This window comes from Macrotis lagotis, chromosome 1 (assembly GCF_037893015.1).
Source record: "Macrotis lagotis isolate mMagLag1 chromosome 1, bilby.v1.9.chrom.fasta, whole genome shotgun sequence".
In the NCBI taxonomy this organism is placed as follows: Eukaryota; Metazoa; Chordata; class Mammalia; order Peramelemorphia; family Peramelidae; genus Macrotis; species Macrotis lagotis.
Window position 1 is genome coordinate 231,506,271 of NC_133658.1, and position 25,283 is coordinate 231,531,553.

Sequence of the window (25,283 nt, forward strand, 5' to 3'; positions counted from 1 at the left end):
GAAAAGTGAAGATAGTGGAAGAAAGAAATCAATTTGCACAGTGACTATCCTGGTATAAATGGAAAGAATCTTAATGATTAAAATGAAATTGAAAAATCTTATCTAATTTTAATGATCTCGCTTGAACTCATAGAAGTAAGAAGAAAAAGCAATTTTTTTTTCTTTGCAGGGAAAGGATATTATAAGTCTGGAATTCTTGTATAAACCATGAATTCAGTTGATTGGTTATTAAGTTTTGCAAAATTGCTTTGTTCCCTTCTTCTTCTTCTTTATTCTTGGGTATAAAAGATGTCTTTCTGAGGGGAGGATGAGATAGAAATATGGTAAGGTAAAAACAAAATATATTCAATTCATTGAGATAAATATTAATTGCATACTTTGCATGAAATCTAGAACCACACCTTCCCTCAGTTCTTCAGGCTGAGGGAAGAGGAGACTAAGGGTGTTGGAAAAAGTTAAGTATATCCTAAATTAAGTTAAACAGCATGATAAAGAGATTTCTGGTGATCAGCTCATATCAATATTTTGCTAAAGAAAAAAGAAAAGCATAGCAAGCACTGCCTCCAATGGACTAACTGCATGACCTGTCAACAAAGGGAGGCATTCATCAGAATCAGATATATGTAATTTGAAATTTGGTTTAGGTCTCATGCCTGTGTTATCCTATAGTATTGCAACAGAGAACCTTATTCATGTAAGTACATTTTAAATATTTTTTAAAGTGGATTCATAGTTCAGATTTTGCTTTCATTTTTGGTTATTTGACATTTTAATCAACTCACATGCAAGTATGCTACTCATTGAAGCATGTGGCTTGATGACTAGATTTTGTGGCAAGGATCATGAGATCATCTGAGTTTTATTGATTTTCAGAGTTTTGCACAGTCCACTGTTATAAAATGTAAGCAAGAGGATCACTGATCTAATAGGATGTGAAAGTTATATGGATGAAATAATCATGATGCTTAGACCAAAGAGCTAAGTTTGGCAGAAGCATTAATGGCCAGTTCTCTAATGAGAATTTCAAGACCCTTATTTTCCAGGATAGACTATAGGACAGAGTTAATTCACAATCATAGTCATTCCCGAAGATACATGGAGTATTTCTCTGTCTGTGCTGTCAGTGAACTTTCTGAGACAGTCAGAATACAAAGTATGATTTCAGTAAAATAAATCAACCCTTTGGTGACTGATAAATGGATATTGTATAAACCCTACATTTGCATTGACTTTAAAGACATAAATCTGCTTCATATGATATCACTTTTAAAAATTACCCCCCTGAAGTCAGAATGGGCAATTTATACATGTTCCCTCTCATGGCTATTTATTTTTCTCTTCTTTAATGACTTTTTCTTTTCACTTTCCTGGCCCTGCCTGACATCATAAAACATTATGCTTGACATAGAAGAAGAATATTGGTGACTTCGCAGTCTGTATCTGCAGGATCTGCACAGCAGGAAGTATTTTATTTTGTTGCACATCAAAGAATAATGATCACATTGGTAACTGAATTTCCATTGGGATGCTGAGACTGCTATGATTTTGAATAATCTTCTTGTAGATAAGTCCTTTGATTTCTGTTGCTGAGGCTATGGACAGATAAACATAGTGCCACTTGACCACTGTAGCACCTCACAAAGACACAAAGTTTATATTCTCTTAACCTCTTTGAAGACTAGATTTTCTGAAATCTTGGAATAACAGAACATAACATAGATGGAACTTACAAGAAGGGACTTTATCAAATCAGTAAATATAGCAGAACTAGCATTCAAAACACATCACTAGTCTCTCAATCTTTCTCTTTCTATAGAACTACACTGCCCATTTTCCATCTGCCCTTGTGGCTATCATTCAACAGAAAAGGTGTTGCATATAACAATCTGCCTAGGATCTCACTATCCAGTTTTCATTCATCCTTTTCCCTGTATCTAAATTAGTGGTTATGTTTCTCTTTAGGTGGTATTTAAGTTGTGGTGTGATGGAATCTTGAACTTGGAGACAGGAAGACCTGATTTCAAATGCTGACTCAGGCATTACTAAGAGTGTGACCCTTGTCAAGTCACTTAACCATTCTAAGTCTTTTTTCCCCCCTCCTCAAAATGAAGTTAAGAGACTACTTTACAGGACTGTTATAAGGATAATATGAGATCATATAAGATAGCTACAAATCACTTTATAAGTTTTGAAATTCTGGATAATGATGATCATGATGATAGTAATAAGTTTATATTCCAAATGATCAAATTGTTTAGCTTGCTTTCTCCTACCTGCCACTCCTTTTCTATACTTCAAATGATTTTTTAAAAAAATATTGTAAGATCCACTGCAGTCTGAGACAGTGATTGCAAATGAGTCACTCATCACTTCAGTTCTATACCACCACCACCAAAACCCAAAAGTTTAGACTCCTAGCCCTCAACTCAGCAAAAAGGTTTTTTTTTGTTTGTTTTTTTGCTAGTTAACCAGGCAATTATAGCAATTGGAATTATCAAGCAGAAAGGACAAGGGGCTAGACATCTCTGCTAAAATCCTGCCCACGCTAGTGCCAGTGAGAGACAGCTGGTAACAATTTCATTTGCTTGGTACTGTGGGCAGTTACACTTTTCCTCATCTCCAATTCTTGCTCATATGCCTCTCTCCCTCCTTCTCTGAAGTGTGTTACAATTGTCTGTACCCAGAGCTCTCCCTTCATTTCGAAAGTAATTTACTCAAAAGATCTTAAGTTATTGCAGTTCAGGGAAATCAGTAGGACTATTTCATTTCTTCTTCCCTACTTTAAAAGTAAATATCTAGAATATAATACTAATTCTGGAAGAAATTTTAGAGGAAAGGCATCACTCCTCTTCTAGTCCCCCACCAGCAAAAGAAAGAACTAACCTAGAACCCTTAAGAAGAAAACAAATTTTTCTCATCCTTAAAGAAACATCTTAAAAGTGTCAAAAGTGCTGACTAGTTCTAGGATGAAAAACTTTCAACTTCCTGTACAGATGCAAACTCATGCATTGTAAGAAGGATTTTACCAGTGCTTCTGATGTTATAAAATCTAATTAGGGTCACTAATTAGTGACCAATGAATTGCAACTCTTTAGAAGGATCTGATCGGAAATTTTGGATAACTGTAACATCAGAAAAGTGGGAACTGAGAAGTAGAAAAAGAAAAACAATCCAGAGTGATTTCAACATTGCCATATCATCTACAGATTCATAAATTTCAGTGGACCTAGTCTACTATATGGATATCATTGCCACAAAGTCAATGACCCCCTTGTTTTTTTCATGAGCATCAAAAAGTCTGAAATTATCCATGCCTTGACCATTACCTTCCCAGTTAAGCTATCTATTTTCAGAAGGAAATTCGACTACTGGCAGACTCAACATTCTTTATTTTTCTGAAATCTTAGTTTTGACTCCTATGTGTTTTGGAGGGAGAAAAAGAAGGTGTTGAAATTTGTCTCATGATGTGAAGTAATTTTCTTTTCATCTTGTGTGACATATGCTCTTCAAAAATGTAACTGAAAAATTGCCATTGTTCCACATCCCCAGGTACCAAGGTCTGTTTGGGTATGAAACTGAGTGTAATGATCAAGGATGGGCATCAAAGCATTGAGCAGCCCTTAAATCTGAAAAAAATATACATAAATTGTCTCACTTCACTGTATATTTGCCTTTAGGAAAGTCCCAGGCATCTAGGATTCCTTTTCCCTCTCCTCCTCCTCCCTTTGTCTCCTGTAGCTCTCAGTCTTCAAAGAAAATTATGGAAAGAAAGGTCATCTAGGATACAGAATCTTTGAATCTTCAAGTCCAGTGGTCTTTCTAAGGTACCTTGAATTCTAAAACTCTCTATGTGAGGCCGCCCTCTAGTATCTGCTGTCTCTTGGACATTTGTCTACCTAAGCACTATCTCCAATTCTTGTGTTTTGTTCTAATGAGCTAAGGATGCTAACAATTTTGTTGATATTGTTATTTTAGTTTGGCTGAAGAATTTTACACTATATTTATTTTCTTTCTTTTGCACTGACTCAAAAACTGGTATTTAGAGTGCTATGGTTTAATCCTCAGTTGACACAAAAGAGGTATTGAAATATGTTAAGAGGACTGACCAATTAATTTTCTTTCATGTCAGATATAAATTAGAGTGCCAAGTAGATGATGAAGGTGACATTTACATCTAAATTAGTAATAATAATCAGATATAAAATGGAGGTGACTCACTAGTATTTTATAGAGATCTTTTCTTATCAATTGGACAACAAACAAGTCTTTTTTATTTGTTTGTTTGCTTTTTTGTGGGGGTTTTTGCAAGGCAAATTGGGGTTAAGTGGCTTGCCCAAGGCCACACAGCTAGGTAATTATTAAGTGTCTGAGACCGGGTTTGAACCCAGGCACTCCTGACTCCAAGGCCAGTGCTTTATCCACTATGCCACCTAGCTGCCCTGAAACAAGTCTTTTTTTAAAGGTATCTGAAGAACTACAGACAGACAGACACTTTTTCAAGGCACTGGGGAGATAAAGACCAAATTGCCTTGAAGGAGCTTACATTCAATTAAATAGGGGCCAGAGAACATGCATACAAAAGAGTATACATATAAATAAATTGCATAAAATAAATTGAAGGTAATTTCTAAAGTGGGGAATTCTAGAAATTGGGAGAATTAGTAAAGTCTCCATGCAGGAGGTAGCAAGTGAACTTTAAAGGAAACTAGAGAGTTATGGTTTTTATGAGGGAAAGCATTCCAAGAATGGAAGATCACCCCTACTTTCATACTTAATGTAGATACAAGGGGGACAATATACATGGAATCAGGAAGACTTGCATTTCTTTCTGACTTCAGAAGATCAAGTCCTTTAACCTTTTTGCCTGCCTTATGAAAAGTGGAAATAACAATCATATGATTGTTGTGAGGAACTAATGTGATAATATTTATATATTGCAAATCTTAAAGCTCTATATACATATCAATTATCATCATCATCATCATCATCATTATATGTGGAATTAGCAGACTCTTAAAACACAGTCAAGAAGAGTTTGTGGATTTGACCAGATATTCAAGAGAAATATGGTATTTGGGGTGATTGTTAAGTGCTCCTCTTCTCTTGATAAAGTTTGAAGATTTGAATGATCACATATTCACTTGAAAAAGTCAGGCAAAATGGTTGAGACACAGAGACCATAAAAAAGTTTACCTTATGTGCTTTTCATCTGCCTATTCTATTATGTGGACCAACAAGAGAATTTAAATAGATACCAACTTTGATCAAGACAGTAATCATAGGAGCGGACTTTGCAAGACTACCCTTGGAGAATCTCTGAACTATTGAGGCTTTACTTTTCACTGTTTCCCTCTCACCTCTTGATGAGGACATCTAGGAGAGAAAATGGTTTTCTCTCCTTATTCCATCCCTATACAATTTTCAGTTACATCCAGTGTAAGAAGCATGTGAGCAAGCTTCATTCAAAAGTTTTTGAGTTCCAGGCACTGGATCTTGGAGAGAAGAGAACTCCCTGATTTATCCAGTTTTTTTTCTTGTAGAAAGAAATAGCTATTGTTGAGGGATGCAAGATCCTAGTTGAAGTACCACTAAACCAAAGATTCCATCTAAGCAAGAAATCAGAAGGGCTGGAGACTCCAACTAAGCTATGTGACAGTGGCCCTAGAACTATAGAAACTAGCATTCAAAGGAGATTAGCAAGTAAGGACAGCAGGAGTAGGCTCATTTATATTCCTTCAACTCTATACTATTAGTGTCAGTTGTTCTTTACATACTTGCTGAGGTCAGACATGTTTCCTCTATGTGACCCTCAACGAAAACATCCTAGCCATAAATATTCATGAGGTGAGTACTACTCTATTTGTGATCTCTATGTGGGTCCACTTTGTCTGCTTATGCTTGGTGTGTTCTAGGTTTATGAAGGTGTTTTATTGCTACTTTTCTTACTATACTATATCAAGTACATTTCTCTTATTAAATTTGTTTTGTCTTTCAGCTGACTACCAAAAGATAAACACATCAAATGATTTGTAGTTTTTAAATGAGGATCCACAGAGTATTCTAAATTTGGGTAAATCATTATCTAGAGGATTTACACTGCTTATTGGAAGGTGGTCAATAGCCATTTCCCTGGTTTAAATTAAAAGCACCAGTTGGAGTTGGAAAATCTGGGTTTAGACTCTGAATGTGCCCTCTAATAATAGTATAACCTTGTTGAAGACCCTTAACCTCTCTGAAACTCACTCTCCTCATCTGTAAACCAAACAGACTATATGACCTTTATAAATTTTGTTAAAGCGAAAAAATCCTATGATCATATATAATCTTTTATCTTTGTGACTCAGTTTTTAAAATGCTCAAGTATTGATTCTTGATGTGTCTCAAAACAAGTTCTAAAATAATAGGAAAAGTAAATGATGGGGGCCACTAGGTGGCGCAGTGGATAGAGCACTGGCCCTGGAGTCAGGAGTACCTGTGTTCAAGTCCAACCTCAGACACCAATGATTGCCTAGCTGTGTGGCTTTGGGGTAAGCCACTTAACCCTATTGCCTTGCAAAAACTTAAAAAAATTAAATGATGATGATGATGATGATGATGATGATGATGATGATGACCAGATATCACTATCTCACACAGCCTAGTAGTTTAAATATTATTCATGGGTTTGGATGCAATCCAATGAACAGTAGAACTCTGATCTGCTCCAATTACCAAGTTGACTTGTATATCAGTTCCTTCTGTGATGTGGTAGCCCACTATTTCCATGGTTCACCAAATAAATGGTGAAATCTATTTAGCCTAAGGCAGCTCAGAACTGTTTAATTCAAGATATCTTAGTCCTTTCAGTCTCCCTAAATAGAGGGATTAGATAAAGATCTGTTCTACCACATCTAATCTTTTTTTTTTAAGTTTTGGGGTTTTTTTTGCAAGGCAGTGGAGTTAAGTGGCTTGCCCAAGGCCATACAGCTAGGTAATCATTAAGTGTCTGAGGCCGGATTTGAACTCAGGTACTCCTGACTGCAGGGCCGGTGCTCTATCCACTGTACCACCTAGCCACCTCCACTACATCTAATCTTAATGCTTTTGTTATATAGGGAATACTTCAAGTTCAACTTCAACAGAAGAGGGCAACTATGATAGATGAGAACCCTATGTGCATGTAAGAAATCTGACATAAAGTAAAATTTTAGTAAATGTTTAATGATTAAAATACTTGGATCTCCTTATTAACATTCTTAGTTATTTCAGTATTTATTAAAAGTTTCTAGTAGTTCAATATGAATGCCCCCAGCCATCCCCCTTAGTCATGGCCCTAATTCTCAAAAACAATGAAATAGAACTGGGGTCCTACTCCATTTTTCCTAACTGGGGTATCCAGAGAACTTGGGCCTTCTTTGAATACTAATTTTTTTCAAAGTAAATGCTTCAGATTCTAAGGGATATTCAGCTAAGAACATCGAGGAGAAGATGAGAGGCAAAATCTGGGACTGGCAGTGGCTCTCCTTGACTGCAGTTTTAACTTCTGTACCTTCAATATATGTTATTGGAGCAGGAGTGATCTTGGCTGCTGACAAAGATGAAGCAGAGCTCACACATTTGCCAAAAAAGTTTTCCTTAATCACAAATGAAAGTCTAAGATTTGAAGATTTATCAGATACTTTTATAGTTCCAACCATTTACCAGTTTGTTCTAGAATTTATCTCACTCATCTGTGTCCAAGAGCATCTTGCACTGATTTAGTTCACCAATGCCCATGGCTAGTTTGAAATGATAGAATAAATTGAGACTAACCAGTCTGTATGGGAATTAGATCAAATTGTTATAGAAACCAAAATTTGTCCTTAGTAAATCATATCTCACCTAAAGGGTGAGAGTAAATTGTTTGCAGTACCACATACAGAGAAAACAATCTTATTTGGCTTGGTTCCCAAATAACTTCCAGATTTTTCTTGATCTCTCTTTTTTCTTGTCTCAATCACAAAACTGTTAAAGGCTGGATTTTTAAAAAAAAATTTCTGGGGCAATAAGGTGAAGTGAATTACCCAATATCACACAATTAGTAAATATCAAGTGTCTGGGGCCACTGATTTTTATTTTTCTTACAAAGTATTTTGTTCTTCTAAGAGATCTTATCTTTAAAAAGCTTTCTCTCACTGACTCGTTTGTCAAATGATTTATGCTTATAGATTCCGAGTCCTATCCAAGCTTTTCAATGTCTCTCTAAAGTCATGCTTCACCTAATACTCTTCAAGGAGTCAATAGTTCTGTTAGTGTTAGTTTGAGTTGTGTTCAAGTATCCTTGAACAAGAGTAAAGAGCATAGAGTACATAAATAAAAACAAGTTCAATAAACACATGAAACTTATGGATTCACTTTCCCAGAGGAGTTATCTGTCTTACTGACTTTACTTTTACCAAATATAGCCCATCAAAATACGGAAACAGGTTGAACACAAATATAGATTAGCATCTCAAAGACCTGTCAATAATAAGAAAAAAATATTGAATAAGAAATTTTCACTATTTAGAATTGTCAAATAGTGTCTGCTGAAATGACATCTAATACAGTAAGGTTATTCATTGATGAATTCAGCAGGATGTTAATATTGTTTTATTAAGTTAGAAATTTATAGGTAATTATTGCTAGATAGTTCATTGAATAGAATGCTGGACCAGTGTCAGGAACACTTGTCTTTGTGAGTTCAAATTCAGCTTCAATACTTACTAGCTGTTTGACCTTGGGCAACCTACTTAACCATGTTTGTCCATTCTCCTCATCTATAAAAGGAATTTAAGAAGGAAATGGCAAAGTACTCCAATATTTTTGCCAAGAAAACCCAATTGGAATGAAAGAAAATTTGACAGACTGTAACAACTTAGAAATAACAAAAATATTGCTCTGTTGCTGGTCATTGTAAGCATACATTCTTGTTCAATGTTGTAACAATTAATGTGTAGACTACATCAAATGTGTAGACTAATCAAATTAGAAACATCTTTAATGTTCCCTTCAAAATAAAATGCATATCCTTCTACTAGAAACTAAAAATCTGTCCAAAGGTAGTGAGCCAAACAAAATTGAAGAGGAGAAAAAAATTTTCTGATTAGAATAGTCAATGAAGTATGGTTTCCCCTCAACAAAAACGTTGGAAATTCGGAGTTAAAATCTTTTATCTCCCTCACTGACATTGCCATTCTCCATTCTTTGTCATCTTCTTGAGAGGTAATATCTATGAGAGGTGGGGTTAGGAGTAGCTTGTGTTCATGGAAGAAAGACATAGCTCAGTAATGAGGGAGTGAACTGTATTTTATACCTGCTTCTTTCAAATATTTTCACATGAGCAATGCCATGCCTCTTGTACTATGTATACAAAGCATCTAATTGCAATGATTATTGGCCTAAGATATTTATTGGTCTTTGTATTCTGGATCATTTTATAAACATATTTCTCTGTACAGAAGAACAGAGAGTTCCACTACCCTTTCCTCTTCTCACAAAAGGATGAGTCCTGTAAGGGAAGGGAAAAGTCAAAGAGCATGAGTTCAAATCTTTTTGGAAACCCCATAAATAGACTTTTACAGGTCCCTTATTGTGGTAAAAAACACACATCTCTCTTTATTGAAAAATCACTTCTCAAAAGGTGGAAACGTACTTATTTCCAATGATCAATGGGTGGAAAGGTGCCCCTATATCTTGAAAGTGAGATGAACATTAATTTCCAAAAGGTTTTCACATGTCAAAGTTTGTCATGAAGCTGACCATCTTTGAGTGGTCTTCCTCAGGATGAGAGGATTAAATCTAGTTGCAAAGAATCAAATATATGCATATGTGTACCTCAAAGGGACTTTTATGATTATCAATACCAACACTTGGTAGCATATATTATCATACATCATTCTCATCCTCCTCCCCTCTACCTTAGGGGAGGTAAGTCCCACAGTGATAATACAGGTTACGTTTTTTAAAAATCTATTTTTAATCTATTTTTAAATATTTTTATTTATTGTGAATGATAAAAGATTCTGTTGACTACATCTATATATATATATTATATCTATCTATCTATCTGTCTATCTATCTATCTATCTATCTATCTATCTATCTATCTATCTATCTATCTATCATCTACCTACACATATAGCCTTCCCTGCTTCAGATAGAAACAGTGTTAATTTGGATTTCCCTTGTGAATAAACCAGGTGTTCACCACTGCAGTTTTTATGATAATGAAATTCTTCCTCTTGACTGGTAATTATCAAAATAGATGCAGTTTTACTTTCACATTCTTCAGAAGAAAATAGGATTTATCCAATCAGAGTTTTTATTTTTGGTCCAAGTGGGTAGAATTAGGATCGATACAGGAAATTGCAGATAGTTTACTTCCTAAAAAATTAGAGCTGCTATATTTCTCACTCACAAAATAGTGAGTTGCTCATTAGTAAATCTTTGAGTGAAAGTTATATGATTTTCCTCATTAGCTCAAGTTCTGCCTTCTATAGGAGCTACCCCCCCCATTATCTCCAGTTGCAAATGCCTTTTCTGCCAACCTTATATACATTTTGTTCATGTCTGTCCTTCATTATGAAAAAAGTACCATGATGTCAGGGAAGTTATGCCATGACATGCACATTAATTGGATTTGAGTGAGGGGGTACTGTGCTAAGTCGTCAGTCTCATTTTTTCCTCTGGAGTCATCTGGGTCCAGTGGCCAGATGTGAATCACGTCAACTGGCAAAAGCCCTATATGTGAGACAATTTGGGTAAAGCGACTTGCCCAATGCCACAAAGCTAATAAGAATCTGAGACCAGATTTAAACTCTGCTCCTCCTAATTTCAGGGCAGGCACTCTATCCACTGTGTCATCTAGCTGCCTAAGTCATATTGCGTGTATATGTTTAGTATGCATTGTACATCTATCTGTCTGTCTTCTGCCTGAAGAACTCCCTATTAGAAAGTAAGCTCTTTGCTCTTATCCTCAGAGTCTCCAGTACCTTACATAGTGTGAATGACACATATTAGGAAAATATGTATTTATTGATTGATTGATGGACTGATTTACTGTTGGACATTTTATATAGGAAATTCCTATTTAGACATGACTAGGACAAGAAGATCTCCTGATCTCTGAATTCTGAGATCTTATTAAAATGTAATTCCTTCCTGATTGTCAGTTTCCAGGCTTCCTCATTTTTTCTTATGCTATTGTATGTTCTATGAAATGAGCTGATAGGACATCACTAAACTCTAATGAGAATGATATGCTTATTCAAAAAAAGTAAAATATGGCATGAATTCTGACATTTCTTACCCTCACTTGAAGTTCTTAATCAGAATTTTTGCTACATTGAGTTGTTCCTGTTACAGAGCTGAATCTCCATAATCTTACATAAATAACATGGCTTTTTGTTGTGTATTAACTTCTAGTACACAAATATTAATAAGATTGCATTTCAACTTGACATGCAAGAATATTTTAATGCTAATTTGGTATTGTTTTTTCTCAAATCCTGGTGGGAGCAAGTACTCTGTATTTTCAATGTGTGTTATCTTCCTGCTGTACCCAGAGTCAACTCCACGGGTTTGATCAGGCATAGAACCTTGGGAATACTATAGAATCAATATCATCAAGGCCTGAGTTAAAATAATAAAGTAATAAAAATTATATAGTGCTTTGAGGTTTACAAAGCATTTAACTTGTACTAACTTTTGAATTTCACAATATGAGTTTGAGATTATTATATTTATTTTTATTAACTTCTATATGATAAAAATATTGCTCAATATGAAGCAAAATATCTGATGAAAGATTTGAATTCAACTTTCCTGTTTCCAGGTCCACCACTCTGTTCACTTGCTTGGTAGCAGCTATTCAAGATCAAGCCCAGGATCCCAATTAAAACATATCTATTTGCTGCGGTTAGTGCAAGACTATCAGTCAGATTAAGCTACCTAAGTTTTCTATATGATCCTTCCTGCTAACGGTATTCTACTTGAACTTGCACCTTTACTGATTGAGTAGCATGATGTTCAGTAGTTTTACACCCAGGCAGAATCTACAGAATCCATGCTCCTGATTGAAATCAGGGCAATTTTAAATTTGAGTTTTGCCTGTAATAAGCAAAGTTCACTCCATAGATAAATGGCCTTGAAATCTCATTGTAATAAAGCAGAGACATTTTTAGTTCTGAGAGCGTAAAAGACAACCAAAAGGCTTACAAAAGATATAATTTGGAAAATGTCAAAAATTTAAATAAGCTATGGGGACCAAAGTGGTGAAAAGACTGATCTTACAATAATGTTTATCAGCAGAGAAGCAAAAGGCCAGTTTTGTAGACTGTTCTCTTTTCACTGGGGCATAGGGGAAGGGGAGAAGAAAAAGAGTATATCTATTGTCTGAATTCTCCCTTCTATGTGGATGGGAGCTAAGGATCAGGAAAGGAGATTCAAATCTTCTATACAAATCCTTTCCCCCACCCCATGGTTAGTAGAAGCCTTGTGCATTTCATCAATCCACACTGTCCCCTCTAGGTAGGCAGGAAGGAGAAGATATTACAAACCTACTTTAAGCATATTTCCTCTCCCCACTTGAATTCCCGGTGGGAATATCCACAGCTTAAAGAATAAACACCAGCTGGGTCTCCAAAGGGGAAAATATATATTCGTATAATGTACTGCTTATGTATGTACATATGTAGCTAGATGTGCATGTGTGTCTCTATATATGTATTTTCATATTTACAGACATATATATATGTCATATTTAGGATGCCACATTTCATAGAGGGTAAAGATAATAAAATAAAGTATTGATAATCTTAATGACTAATAGATGACTCCCAATTTCTACCTTATTTTGAATATATTGTATCTCCCATACCTTCAGATAACAAGAATCCAGAGATTTTTTTTTTGCAAGGCAGTGGGGTTAAGTGGCTTGCCCAAGGCTACACAGCTAGGTAATTATTAAGTGTCTGAGGCTGGATTTGAGCTCACCTAGCTGTCCCTAAGAATCCAGAGATCTTTTGCCTTTGATATGATTGACCCAATGTTGCAGCAGCATTGAGACCACAAAATAATGAGAGAAACAGAGACAAAGAAAGAAAGACAGAGATTTAATGAGGGATATAAATTATAAACTATAAGAGAATTCTTAGTTCAATAAAAGGAATACTTTTTGAGTATGAATTTAAAGATAATGCACATGAATCATTAGGGGAATCATTATTTAAACAACATACTTATTTATCAACACTAACTTCTTTATGATAAATATATAGTCTTCAATAATAATACTAAAAAGTACAAAGCATATGATTATTCCTGGAAAGAAAAAAACTTTGAATCACCCCTGTTAGGGCCAGACTGGACACAGGCATGGTTTTTTTGGTAAACCTTTTTAGGACAGGAAAGGGAAGGAGAGACTTACAAAAACCAGTCTGTGCTGATCAACCATAGATATTATCAAGCTTAGGACATTAAACAAGGTCAAGTGATAGATCTAGAATTATCCTAGACCACTAGTAAGAAAGGGAACAAGATTAGCATCAGGAATACTATTTAATTTGCAACTATAAGGCAGCTGAGAAATTGAAGGTGCCAAGCCTCCCATTCCAGGTCCCAAGGAAGAAGGCTAGAGACAGAGTGAAATAAAAGAAACTACTGGCTCTTATTCCTTTCATTATCATAGACAAGAGAACAACAAGAAAAAATGTCACATAATGATGGAAGAAATATCTTTACTTCTGGTTAAATAAAATTTCACATTTTAGTTCTATTTCTTTTCTCTTCTAACTTCCATATTGGAAACTTGGAAACAATGAAATCATTCTAAGTTTCCACATTGGACTCTTTTGCTAGGGGTAGTAAATCAGTTTTTAAGGAAATAAAAAGATTCAATGGAAGTAAATATGGAGTTATCCTCTCCTTGAGACACTCTCAGCTTTGAACCAAGAGAGTCTTGCAATATCAATGAAAGGAAGACATCCCCTTTATTGATAACTAATTCTAGAATATTCTTATATGGACAGAAATCTGTTAAGACCCAGATAGGTTCTTCTACTTTTCCTGCCCTCATTCTAACACAAAGTGTTACCTGATAGTAATGGCATTAAAGGAGACTAGAACAGTCCTTTCTAATCTCTAATAGTAAAATTGTATATATTTTTTTGCTTTGTTTTGTTTTTAGTTAAAAAAAAGCAGAAAGGAAAGAAACACAACCAGAGAGAATCACATTTTAAAGTTGGGAATAAAAACAACAGCAGAAATCTAGTACAATGCTTCAGTCAGTCTTCTTGTGTCTAAATTCTTTAGTCTAATACTTCTTCCCTTTGTTTTTAAAGACTTTCAGCCTATATGCTATTTCTATGGATTAATCATTAGATTAATTAAAATAAGTGCTTTTGCCACATAGGGAAAACTGTATGATTTGACCTCAAATCAATCTTTTAAGAAAATAAACAATTTAGCATGGAGAACAGAAAATTTGAGGGGTAGAAAAGAAGACTCTTTGAAAGAACAGGTAAAATTTCTGGAATCACAATTGCCAAAGTCCCTAGAATAATATAAGCCTATTTTGCAAGCATCTGTTGAAGGAATGTGTGAGGATGGATTTGGATGAAGAGGTATTCACTTGGGATATGCTCACATGCTCTGGCATCACAACATAAGGACAAATATCATTATTTCTAATTATTGTTGTTGTTATTGTTGTGTGTGTGTATGTGTGTGTGTGTGCACATGTATATATACAATACTAGTGAAGGAGAGATGCCAATGCCATCTAAATATCGTATACCAGAATGAAAACCTGTTTGCCTTGTCATAGCTAAACCATTACTATATTGAGAAGAGCAGCCCCCCCCACACACACACACATTCACACACACATACATATATACAATCTTTAGAAAACTGAGGTTTATATAATGGTATTTCCTGATACTTCCTACATAAATGATCTTGGACAAGTCACTTAGACTCCTTTGATGGATTCCCTAACAGGTAAAATGAGGGCGTTGGATAATATGACCTCTGAGGTCCCTTTCAGTTTTAAACCTGATTCTATGATCCCATAGGCTGGATTACAAAGAAGAGAATTCCTATCATATAATCTCCATCTAAAGTAGGAGTTCATGGACACAGGATGATAATGATCCAGACAAAGAATGCTGCTTGTGCCATGTTTGAAAAATATGGACTATATAATTAAGTTTTTCTTTCTTTTTCAAGTTACTCTTTTAGAGGTATTAAGAGACTAGTGACATAGTCCACTGAAAAATTATCACTAAATTAAATATGTTTCAAGATTTAAAATTAGCCTAGGGTTAATTGAAGACTTGTTTTATGTTAAACCAGGAATGAAATACCACCTTTGGCTGAATTTCCTGCCTTTGCATTTATTCCAGAAATTTAAAGAAAGGAAACTGAATTCCCACAGAAATGAACCAATTACCATTATTATTGTTTCAGCAGCTCATTTTCATGGGAAACAAAATCCTTCTTTTAAACTAGCAAAATTGCGAGTAAAACTGAAAGATATTGTAAGCATTTGTGTTACCAAACAGAAGTGGGACAAATGAATTAATGAATATATATGGTACATGTCAAACATTGTGCCAAGTTCTGTTCAAATAAAAAAATGTGAAGACAGAAAAAAGTCAATGAACTTGCATCCTGAATAGGAAAGCAATGCTTATTGGAGAGTGGGGGCCACAGAGGGATATTTTGGTCTGGGAAGCATAGAAATTTCACAGCTCCTATTGCAAATGGATCATAAAATCTCAGATCCAGAATATGCCTGAATAAGGACTAAATTTAAGAATCTCCCATTTTACATATAAAGAAACTGAGCCCCAGATAATAGAGAATTATTCACCAAGGTCACAGACTAAAAAGGGAATTCATATGTTCTACATAGCTCTCCAAAGCCTTTTTTTTAATGGAATAATGATGTGCTATTAAATATTCAAGGACATGTTACATAATGTGTAACCTAAAAGTATCTGGAAATTGTTATGTTCAAAGGTCTGTGAACAATTTGGGACAGGAACAGAGTAAAAGATAGAGAGAAATTTATTACTGAGGGAGTATTTAGCAGGCTCAAATCTCATTCAGGGGATATCCAGAGATAATGTGGGGTAACCAAGAATAATAGTGTGATAACTGGAGTTAAAAAATCAGGAAAGAACGTACATATATGGAAATGGTGATCTTTAGAGGATACAATTTGAATTGTGCTTGGTATTTCTCATAGCACTCATCTAATATCCCTTTGCAAACTAAAGGGTATTGTGCTGTGGTCACATCATTTAACTGCTTAAAGCTGTTTAACTATGCATATAGTTGTGTGTTTGTGTATATGTGTGTGTGCCTGTGTATGTGTGCACATACATGAGTGCATATGTGATAGAGGAGAAAGCAAGGGGGGAGCAGAGGAGAGGGAAGAGAAGGGAAAGAAATGGGAAGGGATGGGAGGGAGGGAAAGATAGGGGAAGGGAACATGGAGGAGGAAGAAGGAAGAGAAGGAGAGGGAAAAGGAGAGGGAGAAGAGGGAGAACAATGGGTTTCCTTTAGAATTGTGACAGGAATTGTTAGTATGTGTAAATTATATGGAACAAACTACTCATTTTACAGAGGAGAAGATAAAGGTCCAGACTTGAGAAATAATTTGCCCTAAATCACATAAGTTGTAAGAATTAAAACCAAAATGAAAATTCAGATACTGTGGTTCCATAGCCAGATTTTTTTCCACTTTAGCATACTGCCTCTTTCTTTTCAAATCATGCTAGGAAGTTACAGAGCCTGGAAACTAAAAACCAGCTCCAAGGAAATACTGTTCTTGAAAAGCTATGCTCTATTTCCATCAAGTGTTTAGTATTATTTTTCCAGTAGCAATGATCACTTTGTAGTCTCATTAAAATAGAATCTCTAATGTGAAAGTTCAGACATTTACTAACTGTGTGACCTTGTGTAACCCTATTTGCCTTAGTTCTTCATCTGTAAAATGAGTTGGAAATAGAAATAGAAAACCATTCCAGTATCTTAGCAAAGAAAATCCCAGAAGGGATCGCAAAGATTTGGATACCACTGAAATTACTAAACAACAACATTGCTAAAGCCAAGAACAAGTTGAGTCTGTCGATGGAAATTAAGAACAAAAATATTTTTTAAAAATCTGCTGGGTGAGAGACACTGTTCTTAGTGAGGATGGGATACTTGACAACAGGCTTTAGAGTGCTCAATTATTACTCTTTCTTGTGTTCTCCACCAAAGAGAATGATCTTTTGTGGTAGGAAAATATTTCTTAGGGTCCTGTCATGTAAGTTAGTCTAGCTTTTCCTAAAGTCCTACCTCATGTAGGTTAGAATTTTGAGTGAATCGAGTATTATGTTGAACCAAATAAGATGTAATTTAGTAGAGATAAACAAAAATCAACTTCTCCTTTAGAGATATTGAAGCTTTCTTTGACTCAGGGGACTGGTTCAGATCATTGATATGGCTTTCTTTTCCCTTAGTACAAAAGACCATGAATAGATTCAGCTTCCTTTCTGAGGTATCTTAGTATAAACCAGCTGTGGAAAAGTTAACTGTCTTCTGTTTACTATTGCATGACCTACAAAAATCTCATTTCATTATATTATTAAACCTAAACTCCCAGGAGACTGCTCAATATTAGTCATAGCCCACAAGTTTGTGTAGGATTGATGTAAATGATACTCAATGGATACCAAATATAAGTAAGAGTGCTTTGACTGTCATTGGTATATCCATGTTACTTCCCTCAGCTTTGTAACATTTTTGACTTAGAATAAAGTGGACAGGTGTGATTGATGAACTACTGTCAGTGGTATTTGAAAGATCCTAGAAATGTATAAAGGATCACAATAATGAAGTGAAATTTTTTTTACCAGTGTTAAAAAAGGAGGATAATACTCTGAAAACTATAAATTATTGAGCTCAATTTCCTTTTCCTAAAAAAATTTTAGAATGTATTAAAAGGATGTTTGAAGAATATAAAAGAAGTGGCTATTACAGATAACATAATCATTCTAATATGGAAATATGTATATTTTCTATAAATATTTATGATATTTATAATATATTATATTATGATATCTATAAATAAAAATTTCTATAAATATGTCAATTTTCTTGCTTTCTTGGAGAGGGGGAGGGAGAAAATTTTACAAAAATAAATATTGAAAATTTATCTATACATGTAAATAAAAAATTATTAAGATAAATAGTATTCCAGATTGTTCTCTATTAAATTCTTTTTGAGGGTATGATCACTAAAGTAGTTGATAAATGAAATAATGGGAATATAATTTTGTGGAGAATTATAATCAAGGTGATTGAATGACTGTTAAAAAAAGGGAGTTGTCATGGTTCAATATCAACATGAAAGAAGTTCTCCAATGTGGTATCCAAGGAATATATAATTGATTCTATATTATTAAGCACTTTTTCTAATGACTTAGACAGCATCACATATGATGTGATTATCAAATTTGAAGATGCATAAAACTGGGAAGGGAAGTTCACTATCTGAAGAATTTTGAATGAATCCAGTATTATGTTGAACCAAATAAGATGTAATTTAGTAGAGATAAACAAAAATCAACTTCAGCAGTTATCACAAGATATCTAGATAGCTGTTGTTATGAAAATATATGTATACACATACATATATACATAAATATAAGCATAAATATAAACATATGTATATACATGCATATATGTGTATATATGTATGCATACATATACTTACATAGATATAGATAATTAGATAGAGTTAGAGATAGAGATAGAGATAGAGATAGAGATAGAGATAGAGATAGAGATAGAGATAGAGATAGATGCAGATACATGGGTTTTGGAGGATTGGATATTTCTGCAAAACTCTAGGGTTTCCACAAAAGACATTTCACTCTTTGACAAAGTATAAAAGGGATACCTTCTGATAATTTGGAAGTGGTAGTAGCATTGTAATCCACCTTGATCAGTTCTCACTTGAAGCATTGTGTTTAATTCTTAGCATGATGGTTTAAGAAGGGTCTTGATACAGGACAGTGTCCAAAGAAGAGAAATTAGGAAGGTGAAAAGACTCCATGTCTCATGAAAATAATTTGAAACAACTATGTTCAAATATTACAAGGACTGTCACTTGGAGGAAGGATTAAATGTATTCTTTTTGATACCCCAAAGCAAAACTGAAACATTGATTGTACAATGATGGCGACAAAGATGGCAATTAAGATTTGATATTTGGGGTGGCTAGGAGGCATAGTGGATAGAGCACCGGCCCTGGAGTCAGGAGTACTGAGTTCAAATCCGAGCTCAGACACTTAATAATTACCTAGCTGTGTGGCTTTGGGCAAGCCACTTAACCCCATTGCCTTGCAAAAACTAAAAACAAAAAAAGATTTGATATTTGGAGGAAAAAAAACCAAACTTTCCAGCAATTATAGGTGTCTCAATAGTCTGAATGGACTAAAGAGTTGGGGAATTCCCTTTACTTGTGGATATTTAAGCAGAGGGTGCACAACCATTTGCTGAGCATATTATGATACATACATATTATCAGATTTACAGGTTCTGTGTTCCTATACCATATATAAGCACATAAAAGTTATATCTACCACAAAGTTCAGGAGGTACTTGACTATTCAGTTGTCTCAGCATTAAAAATGGAGTTTTTCCTGTGCATGTGGTTTGGGGGATAACTGTACATTTATAAACAAATTAATTTCTTGGTGTGTAAATTCCACATGTGTTATGCACAACCTCACATCTTATGTTATCTTTGGGGAAAAAAAACTCTGCAAGTTGTAAAAAAACAGTTAATTTTCCCCCTGGTTTTGTAGATATGGAAATAGATGGAAAGTGAAGTTCAAGGGCTAGGTTTCAAACTCAGATCTTTTGATTCTGGTTTGTGGGGATAGTTTAAGATATTGGACAGGTATATGGACAGAATTTCTTGTCCATTCTCTGATATTTAATAGTAAATGCTCTCAAATGTGATAGTCATTTTGTGTTGCTTCCAGATTAGCAAAATTTGAAATAAAGTAAAATGTATAATGCTTTTATATTTTATTTGTGTTTGTTGAAGAATAAATTAATGCAGAGAATGAGATATGTCTGAATGGATTTCAGATAAGTTGCAATACAGGAAGTATAAATGCTGCTAACGTCATTCTTGGTGGTTTTATCCAAATAGAATCCTCCAGGTTTGGAAATTTTCTGTTTTTTTATCTAATATTACACACTTCAACAGAATTCATGAGAAGGTAGAAATAGAAGTTTTCAAGAACAACGAAAAAGCATCATAACTGAACATATTTAATACAACCACAACTTGTACTCGGGAAATTAGTATCATGGGAAGTAGCACTTGGAATTTTAATATAAAAGTAGTAGTAGCAGCAGCAGCAGCAGCAGTAGTAGTAGTAGTAGTAGTAGCAGTACTTTTTCCATAGCTGATTTATAATAGTAAGATGCCTCAGAAGAGAAATTGGATCTACATATAACCTTTGGTATTAAAGCAAAAAGGAAGTCATATAAATGATCTGACCCAGTCCCTGAGTCAAGGAAAACTTAGATAATACTGTGGTATAACCTATATAGCATCTTTAACTACTATTACTATGACTACCAACAAAAGTAGCAATAATGCCTCTTTTCTATAGGTAGGATTTTTTCAGTACCAATAATGCCTCAAATCAGTAAAAATATCACACTAAAAATGAACAAAGATCAACAGAACAGTCTTCCAATTCTGTGTTCTTTTTATAACATTCAACCTCTGTAAAAGCAAATTTGTGTTATCTACAATATTTAACAGGAAATTATAGCATTTTTTGTTTATATGTTTTTTGTTAAGATGTTTTTCTAGAGAGCCCCAATTAACAAAAGATTAAAAATCCTATTTCAAATGCAAATTTATTGTTAGAATTCAAAAGTCATTTTTATCATTTACAAAGAATGCTATAAACAGTGGCCAGATCTCCATAATCAATTTCAAAAAGTTTATGGACCAAATTACATACTTAAAATATCATACTAATTGAGTAAAACTAATTATATTCATTTTATAACTCCAAGTTTCATCTGAATAAAGCAGAAATATTTCTTATATATTTTTTGACATTGTAAAAGCAGGTTTATAGAATGGGGAAGCAAAGAGAAACATTTCTAGTCATAAATTAATACATTGCTAAATGTCTGCATTGGGTAGCTTCCAAACCTTTGATTCCTGTGTCCATCAGGAATTATCATTTTGATATTTATGTAGCTCTAGTGAGTATTTTTATATATGTGTTTAACACAATGGACATGGCTATTCATATCTATTTGTATCTATCTCTATTACATATTGGGGTAGCTAAGTGGTGCAGTTGATAGAGTGCCAGATCTAAGTCAGGAAGACGAAAGCTCAACTCTCTCTCTCTCTCTCTCTCTCTCTCTCTCTCTCTCTCTCTCTCTCTCCCTCCCTCAACACTTTCACTTACTCACTTTTCCAAGTCAAATATGCTCACATGTCTTCTTTCACCTGAGCTCTAGAATACATTATGCATCAACTAACTCCTGAGCAAAATAAGATTGATGCAAAACTAAGTTTTATTTCAAGATCCTCACACTTATTTGTTAAACCATAATATTACTTTGTTAATGAAGCTTGAGGTGAAGGTGGAAATGCCACCAATAATAAATGCCAGATTCTGTCACCTTTATTAGATCAGTGAGAAGACAAATTCTCCTATATTTCTTAAGATATATATTTCTAGAATGGAACTGTGGAACACAAATTCATTTGTAAGCCTGTGATCTACTTGGAAAAGTGTGAAGGAAGAAATTGGCAATAAAGTAGTCAAGTCATACTAATACCTTTTCTATCTATCCACTGTCAAACAAAGTTCTCCTTCAGAGGAGAAAATAGAAAATAGAAATCATGTGGCTTCACTGAAGTGTCTGTACAACTCAGGTCTGACTTTTTCTGTTAACCAATCTATTTAATTTTCCTTTAAAAAGGTGCATAGTAATATAATGAAATTAAAAGAATTCGTAAATAAAATTTTAAATATTTTATTTTCCTTCCTCTTTTTTTCCCCATCCCTCCACCTCCAATAGTACAAAATAAAGCAAAGGGTGATGTGTAGACAAGAAATGTAGAGAGCCCCACAAAGTGATCAAGTTAAGAGTCTCTAATCATGTGTAATAGGACAGTATGAGATATATGCTGTATGCAATGAGAAACAAAAGGCAAGATAGAAGCAATCAGTCCCTATGCCTCAATCTTCTTGGTATAAATTAAAAGCATAGAGCCATGTCAGTCTATTACTTGCTTTACAATTTTGTATTTTCTTATTCTAAAAATGATTGATTTGGTTATTTATTTGGCATCCCATTACTTTAAATTTTATGTTTCACTCAGTGGTGAAAGAGGATACTTCCTTCGATCAGTAAATGTGGCATAAACACAGGTCTGCCAATAGATCTGGGAACTATATCCCTATTGAACCAGTATATTCTCAATAGCAACAATAAGTATGCTGAGACTTTAGATGTGTCTCAGTCTTGACACTGAAATGGGTGAATTTGTTATGATCTGCTTGTAAAGAGAAGTTTGCGGTATTTTTTATTTTTAATTTTGAAAGATTTGAGCCAAATAATATTCCTTCAATGAATTCCATGCTACAAATAATTCCATATTATAATTCCATGTTATATCATTCCATGACCTAATCAAATATTATTCAAAGATGCATCAACTTCTATTAATTTAATTAATGTCTATTTGTTTTAGATACTCTATTTACAAAGACCCAGCAGGATGGTTAAACATCAATCCAATAAATGGGACAATTGATACAGCAGCTGTCTTAGATCGTGAATCTCCATTTGTCCACAATAACATATATACAGCACTTTTCCTTGCAATTGATAGTGGTGAGTACTAAAAACTTTAAAAATGTCTATGAGCAATATTTAACATTATATTTTCTTATTTCTCTAACTTCTGAAGGAAATATTCCCTGGCTAGGTAGAAAGTATATGATTGGTTTAATGTGTCTTTTATAATTTATTTTATATTGATCAATCAATAAGCATTTGTCAGTTGTCTGCTGTGGCATTATGTTTGTCTCTATGTTTACCAATACATAAATACAGAAATGAAAATGTCCATCCCTTAAAGGCCATCTTGAAGAATATCGTCTTCTGACAAATTCAATGTCTGGTGCAAGTTCTTTCTAGATTTGTGAGAATTTGGATTTCAATCAACATTATCTTATAGTAAATGCCACCATATAATAAAATTGCATATGAAACCTGCATACTAAAGGGGCGGGCATGGGGCGATCAGGGGAGGAGAAAAGATGGGAGGGTCGGGGAAGAGAATCAAAAATAGATTTTATAATGGTGTGATGTCTGTGCCTAGATGGAAAATTCTTAAGCAAATAAGAGTTAGAGATGATAAAATTTAAAACAATATAACTGTGATCATATTAAATTGACATGCTTTTGAATCAACAAAAATAATCAATTGAATAAGAAATTATTAGCAGGTTTAAATTTGGTATCAAATGTCTCTTCTAAGACCTTGTTTCAAGATATATCATAAAAGAAAGCAATGCAGATATGTGACACCAAAACCTTCCCCCCCAATGATTTAGTAGTTAAGGATATGACATACCTGAAATGTTTCTCCACATCACCAAAAGAAAGGTATAAATCAAAATAACGATATGATTTTTTCCCCTCACACTCAGCAAATAAATTGGTGCAATAAAGGAGGTAAAATCCAGGAATGCCTTCCCTAAAGTTGGATCTTTAAAGTTTAGATGTCCTAGTCAATATAATTGTGATATCTGATGCTAGGAACAAATCAAATTTCTCTACATTCGGGATATAGTTTCCTGATATGTTTTCATGGTTAAGTGATAATGGTTAGACTGTATTAAGGGAGAAAAGTACACAAAATGATCTGTTAAATAAAATTTTTACTGAGATTGCATCACTTTTTCTGAAAGCTATTTTCATAATCTTCCATTTTCCTCCTTTGAAAAAGAGAACATTTGCTTGCCTTTCCACTTTTGGAGTCTGTTTTTCTATTCTTTATGATTTCTAAAATGTTACTGATTATAAGTCAGATATCATACATGCAAATTCTATTGTTCCCTTGGGAAAGAAATTATCAGTGCCAAGTGGTTAGTCAAATACTTTTCTACAGTCCCCTTGCATATACAAGCCCACAATTTTTCATCAGCATTTACCTAGTAGAATACAAGTTTCTTGATGGCAGGAATGTTTTACTTTTGTCTTTATGTTCTTATTTCCTAGCACAGTGCCTCATATAATTTAGACATTTAACAAATAAATGTAGAATTAGATTCTGTATTTTCCAAATTGAAGTGCATTCATTTTGTTGGAAAAAAAGAAAATAGAAAATGGATAGAATCATAGGCTTACAGATGGAAAAAAGCATAAAGCTCATCTTATTCACACACACACACTCACAGCCACAAAGAATCCTCTTTTAAAAAAAACAAATGCGAAGGCTGAGGCAAAGAAGGTAAAATGATTTGTACAAGGTCATATTTAAATCCCAAATACCTGAGATTTGAACTTTTGTAGTCTATCTCCAAATCCAGTGCTCTGTCTTGTTTTGTTTGCTCACTATACCAGGCTACCTCCCTTTGGTAACCTAAATCTTCTCTTTAGAATCTGCTACTATAACCTAGCTTGCCCCTTGCTGAGGCTAATTTAATTTTTCCTATGTCTTTTGTTTCCCACAAAAGGAGAATGAAGAGACGTGTGTTTAATTTAAGTTATAGTTCTCCAAATTCGCTATTTCTGTTGAAATGATTGCATTCTCCAAGTTATCAAGTTTTTAAAACTTATTTATGTACTTGATTCTTCCCTCTTCCTTGTAGCTCTATCTACTAATAAGTTCTAAATTATTTTTAGATCTTTTTTATGGTATTTTTTGTTTTATTTTACCAGCATGACCAGAGGAAAGAGGATAGAAGAAGGATGACCTATTAGGAAACTTTTTTTGTGGTATACAGTATCTTTTACATTATATAATGAACTTGTACTGGTTTGAGCTAATCTATTTTGTACTAATTTCTTATCTGGACTACTGCAAAAGATATTATATAAGTCTCCTTCTTCTATCCTTTCTCCTCCTCAATACAATCCACTATAACATAGTTTTGAGAACTCTGGTAAGAGAAAGATGAAATGACTGAAGATACAAAGGTTTGAGATTCTGGCATATCTAT

General features: G+C 34.1%; 1 protein-coding gene across 1 annotated transcript in view; it reads left to right on the forward strand.

Annotated features, from left to right (window-relative positions):
• Positions 1 to 25,283, forward strand: part of CDH13 (cadherin 13) — a 1,354,681-nt gene that overhangs the window by 1,285,327 nt on the left and 44,071 nt on the right. The window contains exon 11 of the mRNA XM_074209753.1: positions 22,805 to 22,947. Within this exon, the coding sequence (XP_074065854.1) occupies positions 22,805 to 22,947 (143 nt within the window). The remainder of the gene's footprint in view (positions 1 to 22,804; positions 22,948 to 25,283) is intronic.